This window comes from Gossypium arboreum, chromosome 5, assembly GCF_025698485.1.
Source record: "Gossypium arboreum isolate Shixiya-1 chromosome 5, ASM2569848v2, whole genome shotgun sequence".
Classification (NCBI taxonomy): domain Eukaryota; kingdom Viridiplantae; phylum Streptophyta; class Magnoliopsida; order Malvales; family Malvaceae; genus Gossypium; species Gossypium arboreum.
In genome coordinates, this window is record NC_069074.1 from 93,110,824 (window position 1) to 93,120,130 (window position 9,307).

The 9,307-nt window shown below is 34.4% G+C and overlaps 1 protein-coding gene across 2 annotated transcripts; it reads right to left on the bottom strand.

The window, feature by feature from the left end:
* Window positions 1–1,225: 1,225 nt before the first annotated feature.
* LOC108487032 (receptor-like protein kinase BRI1-like 3) lies at window positions 1,226–6,203 on the bottom strand. Of its 2 annotated transcripts, none has more exons than XM_017791238.2 (2): window positions 5,514–6,203; window positions 1,226–5,383 (listed from the first exon to the last, which is right to left on the bottom strand). In XM_017791238.2, the coding sequence occupies exon 2, from the start codon at window positions 5,106–5,108 to the stop codon at window positions 1,473–1,475; it is 3,636 nt and encodes a 1,211-aa protein (XP_017646727.1). In that variant the 5' UTR covers window positions 5,109–5,383; window positions 5,514–6,203; the 3' UTR covers window positions 1,226–1,472. The 2 variants fall into 2 exon arrangements, with proteins under 2 accessions (XP_017646727.1, XP_017646726.1); XM_017791237.2 differs by having other exon boundaries at window positions 1,226–5,389.
* Window positions 6,204–9,307: the final 3,104 nt, after the last annotated feature.

Below are 9,307 nucleotides of genomic sequence, written 5' to 3' on the forward strand. Positions count from 1 at the left end.
ATAAAACATGGGTTAACTAAATCGAACTTCTACTATCTCAAAAATAAAAATAAAAATAAAAATACAAAAAACGGAACCTGAATCTTTAACATACATATGGCCGAACCTTTGAAGCATAAAACAATGGCTTCTTGGCTTTCTATTTTGCATTTTCACTGAAAGATAGAGAATGAAAAATTCTGGCTTTTCACTTTATGTTTTTAGCATATTAAAATAATTTAATTAAAACTTTAATATTAATGAAAAGAAACATCCACCAACAGTCCACTATACTTGAAAGTGGTATATTTTCCTTTTAAAACCTTGGTATATTTACCATATAAATTCTTTAAACTTTTGGTCAATTAAAATTTTATATTGATTAAAATTTTCTACTTTTACAATTTAGTTCTTAAACCTTACTAAATTACTAATTCGAGAAAATTACCTATCTAAAATTCAATTCACCTATATATTAACTCCATAAATATTTTATAATATATATTTTTATAAAATATTTAAAGATAAAATATTTACTGAACTTGATTTACGTAAACGATGTCCCAAAACTATATTTTTCGATAACACTGACTTTAGAATCATTATATTTGTACATTAATTAACTATCAATTATTAACATTAAACATTAAACATATGATATCTACATAAATGAAATTAAATAATGGCGATATTATGCTACCTAAAGTCAAAAACATCATTCATTACCTTAGTATTTGCTGCTGCTTTTCAAATAAATCAAACTTTAAATTTGATTTGCCACCAAAAAGAATCCATAAATAATCAGACAAAACAAGACATCGAAAACATTGAACATTTACAAATTAAATGATGACATAACATTGCTAGCTAAAGCCTACATCTCAAGAGACATAAATAAAGAGAGAATTTCTTTTCTTTTTGACTTTATTGCCTAAAGAAATATGCTATAATATATTGTCATTCCAAAGCCTTATTTTCAACACCAATAATGCCACTGCAGCAAAGTTTATTTTAATTTTTTATTTATGGGGTTAACAATGGTTATCCAGCTGCATAGCCATTTAATGAAATCTTACATTGAAATCATGGTTATAAATGGCATTTGTGAATCAATTTGGGATCCGGTTGCTGTTATCGTAATTCACTAAACTTTACATAATGCTCTTTAATGGACAACAAATAAAAGAAGTTAGCAAAATTGTGGCTGGAAATTGAAAATGGAGCAAAGTGTAGGTGACAGATGAAGTTTAAAGGAAAGAAATTGTAATGCAGTCCGGTTTTAGAATCTGAACTGAAGACCCCACCCCACCCCCACGTTTTCTTTCAACTTTCAGTGTGTTCTATTATTTACACTAAGCAAAAACTTATGAATGAAAGGCTATCTGCAAATATCAGACCTACATCATCTGCAGACTCAACCTCACCATATATGCAGGATGGCAGGAAGAAAGAAACATCTTTTCATTTACAACCCAAGTTGTATGCTCATTCCCTCATGATTCGTTGATAATGTCGTCTTTGAGTGAGAAACCATCAAGGATATCACTCTCTGAATCAACTTGAAGCTCTTTGAACATTGCCATCACCTGTATCATGGTCGGACGCCGGAAGGGCCTATCGTCGAGACACTCAAAGGCAATCCTCAAATAATGGTGTAACTCTGCCTCACCAGATTCCTTCATCATCAACTCAGGGTCCAATATCTCATCAACTCTCTTCTCTCTGTGAAGTTGCTTTGCCCACCCTACAAGGTTGTTGTCATCGCCAAACTGAGATGGGTCTATAGGCCTCTTGCCAGAAAGAAGCTCTAGCAATATGACACCATAACTATAGACGTCACCTTTTGTCGTACACCGGAAACTCTGATAGTACTCGGGGGGAACATATCCCGGAGTCCCTGCAAGTGTGCTGACACTAAGATGAGTATCAAGGGCATTAACTAATCTTGCCATGCCAAAATCAGAAACTCTAGCCTCAAAGTTTTCATCAAGGAGTACATTGCTCGATTTCATGTCCCGGTGGATAATGTGAGGAATACAGCTATGATGAAGGAATGCAAGACCTCGTGCTGATCCTATAGCTATCTTCTTTCTAGCTGCCCAGTCAAGCCTTGACCCTCTTCCTTTGGCCTTGTCATGAAGAACAGACTCCAGACTTCCCCATTTCATGTACTCATAAACCAGCAGCCTCTCCTCTCCAACCTTGCAGTAACCCAGCAAAGGAACCAAGTTCCGGTGCTTGATCTTCCCAATAGTTTCCATTTCTGCCATAAACTCTCTGTCTCCCTGCCCTGTGATATGTATCAGCTTCTTGATTGCAACTACGCAGCCATCTCTCAGCTGTGCTTTGTAGACCTCGCCAAACCCTCCAGACCCTATCAAACTTTCCGCACTGAAACCATTAGTTGCTTCAAGCAGATGGGCGAAGGTTAGCTTTCGTAGAGGCTTCTCAAAAGTGGCAATGTTGATGCTCAAAGGCTCAGGGACACTAGAGAGTTTCCAGATACTGCTGCCTGAAGTTGGTAGGCTTTCAACATACTTCTCTCTCATTTCCTCCTTTAGTTGGTTCTTCTTCACTCGATAAAGAGCTAATGTTAATCCAAGGATACACAAAAGGAAGAATGTGATGCCAACCACCATCACAACTGCCACAGGTGGCTTCTTATTCCGAGGGTGAAGGCTTGTCAAATGGCCTCCAGTGGCACAAGAAGGCAAGGGTACCCCGCAAAGTCCAGAGTTGTTCTCATATCTGGAGGCTGGGAAAGTGGTGAGCTGACCTCCAGTAGGGATGGAACCGGTTAGGTTGTTGTTGGATACATCAAGGTCACTAAGAAAAGAGAGAGTCCCTAATGAACCTGGCAGATATCCTTGGAGATTATTATGAGAGAGATCCAAGACACCAATCGCTTTCAATCTTCCAAAACTTTCAGGAATGTTTCCCGTTAGCTTATTGTGTCCCAAATTCAAGACCTGGAGATAGCTCATTGTACCAAAATTCTCAGGAATACTACCTGACAGATTATTATAAGAGACATCAAGGTAGATCATGCTTCCATTATTGGTAAAGGTGTATACTGTCATACCAGAGTAAATTCTAGTCGATGAGCAAGAATGAACCATGGGAAAACTTTCAAGCCTTTCTGGCCTTATTCCCTCAAACTCAACTAAACCTCCAGCACCCCTACAAGCTGTTCCACCCTCATTTCTTACAAATGCGAATTTCTTCCCCGATACACCTCCGGGCATGACTAGGCCAGCTTGGTTTGCAAGCTCTGGTGGAAGGGCACCACTGATGTCATTGCTGTTTAAATCAAGCCAAATGAGGCTCTGGCATTTACCAAGCTCCGGTGGAATTTGCCCAGTCAGAGAATTGTTACCTAATTGCAGGATAGCAAGCTTCGGAAGATCTCCAAAACCAGAAGGGATTTCCCCAGTAAGATTGTTGCCAGAAAGTGACACCCATATCATATTGGTACACTTGCCAATGGACTGTGGTATGCTTCCACTGATGAGATTATTGTTAAGAATCAAGGTCTCCAGGTTTCCTCCACTGAGACAAATGCTCTCTGGGATCTCACCGGTGATGTTATTTGCCCACATAACCAAATCAGAAAGATATGGCAAATTCCAAATATTTATGGGAATGGGACCATTCAAGCCGTTAAAACTAAGGTCCAGTGTCCTCAAGTTCTTGCAGTTTCCGAGCTCCATGGGCACACTTCCTGCGAGGTAATTGTTGGCTAAAAGAATCTTTTCCAAGGCTGAGTTTGAAGAGCAAAATCCTGGAGGGATACTCCCCTTAAAGGCGTTAGAACCAAGGTCAAGCACTTGAAGCTGAGTACAGTTGGTGAGTGACAAGGGCACAGAACCGGAAATATTGTTGTATGGTACATAAAGATATCTCAAGTTGGGGAGACTGCTCACAACTGCACTGAGGAAATCTCCTGAAAGTAGATTGTTTCCTAGGTTCAAAAGTTGCAAAGAAGAGCATGATGTAAAAGCTGAAGGCAATCCACCTGTGAGTTTGTTAGATGACAGATCAACCTCCTCGAGAGCTCCACAAGCCTGTCCCAACTCAGGAGGGATTTCACCAGTGAACAGATTATAAGCCAAAGATAGACGCTTCAATTTTTTAAAATTTCCCAACAAGCCCCCCGGAATCTTGCCCCGCAGCCCAATATGGGACAAGTCAAGTGCCTCTAGAAGGTGGCAGTTTTTGAGGCTAACTGGGAACCCAGAGTCAGAGAGGGTGTTATGAGACAAGCTAAGCTGAGTGAGGTTGCTGCACTGCCCAAAATTTAGGGTGGAGAACTTGCCAGAGAAGTTGTTGTGGGAGAGATCAAGAAGCTCCAGAGAATTTAGCATCAAACTCGGTGGTATGGGTCCGGAAAAGAGATTGCATGAGAGATCAAGAACTATTAAATTCTTGCAATACAGGGGAGAGAAACCAAGTGTTCCCGTAAACTTGTTATCAGAAAAGTTGAGCAGTTGCAAGTTCTGGCAGGTGGAAAGGGAGTAGTTCAATAGGGCAGAATTAGAAATCTGATTACGAGAGAGGTCAAGCTGCAGCAAAGAAGGACCAAACATAAGACTTCCCCCAGAGATAGAATTGCGAGACAGGTTAACAGAAGCCAGACGGTTACACGCGGAGAAAAATGATTGCGCAGGCAGATGGTTTGAGATGGCGTTGGAGGACAAGTCGAGAGTTTCGAGGTTGCATGAGACAGCAGAAAGATCAGCAGCAGAAAACGAGTTTCCTTGTAAGTACAGATGACGGAGAGAGGACAAGGCTGTTAGGTTTGGGAGGTGGAGAGCACCGACAAGGCCGGAATAACTGAGGTTGAGGGCAGTAACACGGCCATCATCAGGAGAGCAGGAGACGCCACGCCATGAGCAGGGACTGGGAGAATCTTCAGTCCAGTTGGCTAAGAAACCGTGGGGGTCAGAGGAAACGGAGATGCGCTTGAAAGCCATCAACTTAATCACATCATCATTGCTTTGCTTTTGGGCTGAAACCAGTTGTCTGGCTTGGAGATGGTGGAATAGAAGCAACAACCACAAACCAAAGATCCCAGTCTGGCCTTGTTCTGGTGATGATAAACATACTATCACCCTCCATACTTTCTTCATTTTTTTCCCCTACTTTTCCTTCCTCTTCTAAGATTTACATCAAGAAATGGCGTGTCGGGCTGACACAAATATTAAAAAGCGGCTTGTACAAAGTATCTGTTGAGTGCAAGATTGGACATAGTAATTATAAGGGTGGTTGCGAAGGAAATGCTTTTGATGGGCTTCTAACTACTTGTCTCTCGGCCATGGATCTCTTTTCTGCAGACTCCTCTGTTAACCTCACTTTTAGATCTCTTGACAATCCAATTTCTCCAAGCAGATAGCAGCTTGGAGAGCTGAATCTTGAGAAATAATGATACAAGTTAAAAAAATCAGGAGATAGAAACGCTAACAAATACCATTGGTATAAAGGGCATAAAAATATAGTACTATATATGGTCAATGGGTAGTGAGAGAGAGAAGTACCTGGTGTGATGTAAGGAGGATAGTGAGTGAGGTCGGGACGGTGGGTACGATGTGCAGAACTGAAAGCAGGCAAGTACAAGTTGGAGATTGGGACTCGGAGGGATATAATCCTGTATGCGGACATGCAGATAAGAGATAGGAAAGACAAGTGTGGTCTTCTTCTTGTGTGTTGGAGCCTAAAGACAGACAGACTATGAAAGAAGCAGTTGGAGTTGCAGTGGTGTCAGCATTCAGCAGGTGATGTTGAGGGAGAAATTTGGCATAATCTACGAACAATACCAACTTAGGTAAAGTGGTATTATTCGCAAAAGTAGTAAAGCTATAAAGAATAGGAGAATAGAAAGAGAACAAGTTGAAAGAGTAGATAGAGGGAAAAGAGTGATTTGTGGGAGCGGAGCGGTCAAACTTTTGATTCTCCCAAGCTCTACCCTTTTTTTTCTGGGCCCCACCTCTTCTCTACTCTCTCAAATCTCAATTGCCCCGCACGTACGTCTTTCTTTGTCACTTTTTCTTTTTGGATTTATCCCACCTACTTCCATTTTAATTTTTTTTCCTACACTAGTTTTATCTTGCTTACTCCCTATACTTTTTCAAATTTGGGATTTAGTCCTATATTTTAATTTAATTGATTTTGGTCCCTTTACTTTTTTAAATTTTTAAATCCAATTACAAATCATATACTATGCGTACAAATATTGATTTAACCCATGTTCTCAAATCAAATCATTTAAGTCTTTATACTTTTTAAATTTTAAAATTTTAGTCTTGATGTAAATCACAACCATTAATCCATTAATTAAAATTTTAATGAATAATATGTGAAAAAATAAGTTAACATGAAATTATACATATAATAATATGTTTTCTACATTAAATTTTAAAAATAACAAAACTTAACTTAATAAATATTACAATTTAAAAAGTACAGTAACTAAATTAAAAACTTTTATCCTTATATATAACTACAAATTCCTAAAACAACTAAACAGAAACACAAAAATGCAATTTACATTTTTCTTTCTTCAATGCAGCTCTTTAACCCAGCAGGACACTAACTGACCAGCAGGCCGTTTGGTTAATTAAAATTAGTTCATCTATCTTCTTTTCTTTAAAAAACGACAATTGGGTTTTAAATGGCAAGGACAGCAATGAATTAATTACAGCCAGCATAAAACCAAGAACCGTATTTTATCACATAAAATCATCTGTATATGCATACATACATGTATAAAGTATAATGTCTTCTCCATTTGCTGATGATTTAATTAATTGGTTCTAATTTCCTGAACAAGTGGGAGTTATGCTTGTTACTAAAGGGATGAAGTTATTGGTACCCCACCCACTCCTTCCCAAAACAATATATCTACTTGGTATTCGACCTAGTTGGTATTCCAAGTTTCTTACAAGGAGTTGATTATATTTTAGTTTCATATTAAAAAAAATAAGTAAACTAGTCACTATTTATTAAATTAAAGAATAAACTGGTTCTTTTGTTAAATGTTTTATCTATGTACATTAGCATGAGATATACGTGACACGTTACATGTGATTGTTTAATTATTCAGTCAACCACATCAATTTTTAACCGTACAAATGGATAAAATTTTTAATAGAAATGACCAATTTACTCTTTAACTTGTGTTTACCAAACTATGATTTCAAATAAAAATATTTGGTGAATAAACATGTTTTCAAACCAAATTGGGATTTTAAGCAAGCCAAATTTTTTAACTTTTAACTTTTGAAAAAAATATTTTTCAATAAAATCACTTTTCACCCATTAAATCTTCTATTTTGCAACGTTATATCTAAAATAGATATTTTAATACATCATATCTAAAATAGATATTTTAAGTTCCAAAAATACTTATGAACAACGATGATAAACACTATTAAAATTTTTAAAAACACTTCTCCAAAATATTTTTTCGCAACATTTTTCAATTTAATGATTCTGATTTTTAATCTAATATACATATATTAATTTATTTTTTATAAAAACATAAAATATAACTGTTTTGATTAGAAGATAAATCTGTTTAATTAAAAGAAAATGGTTCTTGAGGTCAATGTTTTTAGGAGCATATGAATTTATGAATCCGCCATGCACTATGTGATTCACTATTCTTACATCACTGATATTGAAAGAAATAGTATAAAAATCAATTATGGGAAACAAATTAAAAGGGAATAATATTTATATAAATAGGCAGAATCCATGGATGGATGCAATATATGTAAGGGGAAGAGGCAACAATTTTCTTGGGAAACTAGTGGCTTTATTTTACAAATAATACTATGTTTCAAGACAAACTTAATAGTATAATGTAATAAAATAATCACACTTATTAAAAGATGGAGTAAGTTGTAAGGGGCAGTCGCGGGGCCTTGGGGTGTGGGATTCCACCTCTTTCCTTTTCTTATCTGTCATTTTTAAATTATAATATATTTTTTGTGTTTGAAGCTAAAGTTTTTTTATTGAATTAATATAAAACTTAATCAGATATGAAAAATTATATATCTTTTTATTTTAAATGATAAAAGATATTATTATTATGATGCTCTTTTATCTTTTTAAGATTTTATATAATTATTAAATAAAATAATTAAAAGTTTGAATTGACACAAATTATTTATCACTTCATAGATTATTCTTGATAATTTTATAAAAATATTTTCAAGGATACATAATTTAATATATTATTATCATGGATACTTTATTACTTTTATATATGCGGTTTCTACATCAACTTATGATTAATGTCTCATTTAATATTTTTAATTTGATGTATTTATATGTTTAAATTTCGTTTTACTTATAAATTTTATATTAATATCATACATATTTTATTTGTATTATTAATTAGTTTCAAATTATATATTTTATTATTTAATGTATATTATTTTTAAGAGAATAAATTATATTAAGATGATCATCTACTTTTAAAATATAAAAATTTTATTGTACATTCATCTATATTTAATATATCCTCTAACTTAATTTAACTTTAATTAAATTAGTTAGTAAGTTATAGATGTTAATAAACAAGCATGTTTTCTTATATTAAAAAAACTAATCATCTTTTTATTTTTTACTTTCAAATCATACTTTATTTTTATGTATTTAATTTTTAGGGAAGAATTTTTTCTTTTTCTTTTAATTTTCTATTTCTATTTTTTAATCTTTAACCAAATTTCAAAATTTGATAAAACCTCTAATGGTGGTTATAATTTTGACTCAGTTTGTGCTTTATGATTTTTATAAGGGTTTTTTTATTTTAATCATTGATTTAAGCATTTTCAAATTATTTTTTTATTTTTTCGGCATATAATTTGAGCGTCTCCAAAATTTTAATTAAAGTTAAATTAAATTTAAAATAATATTGTATATAATTAAATATAGAATAATATTTATATATCTTTAAAAATTAATGATGTAACATTATTTTATTAGTACTTACAAATTATATATTTTAAGATTATCTTAATATAAAATTATTCTATATTTTTAAACACATAATTTCCACACATATATAATATTTGTGAGTTAGCGAGGTCTCTATTTTCAAGGGTGAGTACTCTTTTATTATTTGTTTGGTAAAGAAAAAGGATGATGATGGAGAGGAGAGGAGAGGAGAGGGAGTGTGTTTCTATATTCTATAAAGTTTATTTTGATCATAGTGATGATGATAATTGCGAGAATTAATGGTTTCCCTTTTTCAAATGCAGCACTACCAAATTGATGAGCATGTGATTAGAATAAAGGTTTAAGGAGCAAATTTGTTTCACTAGAA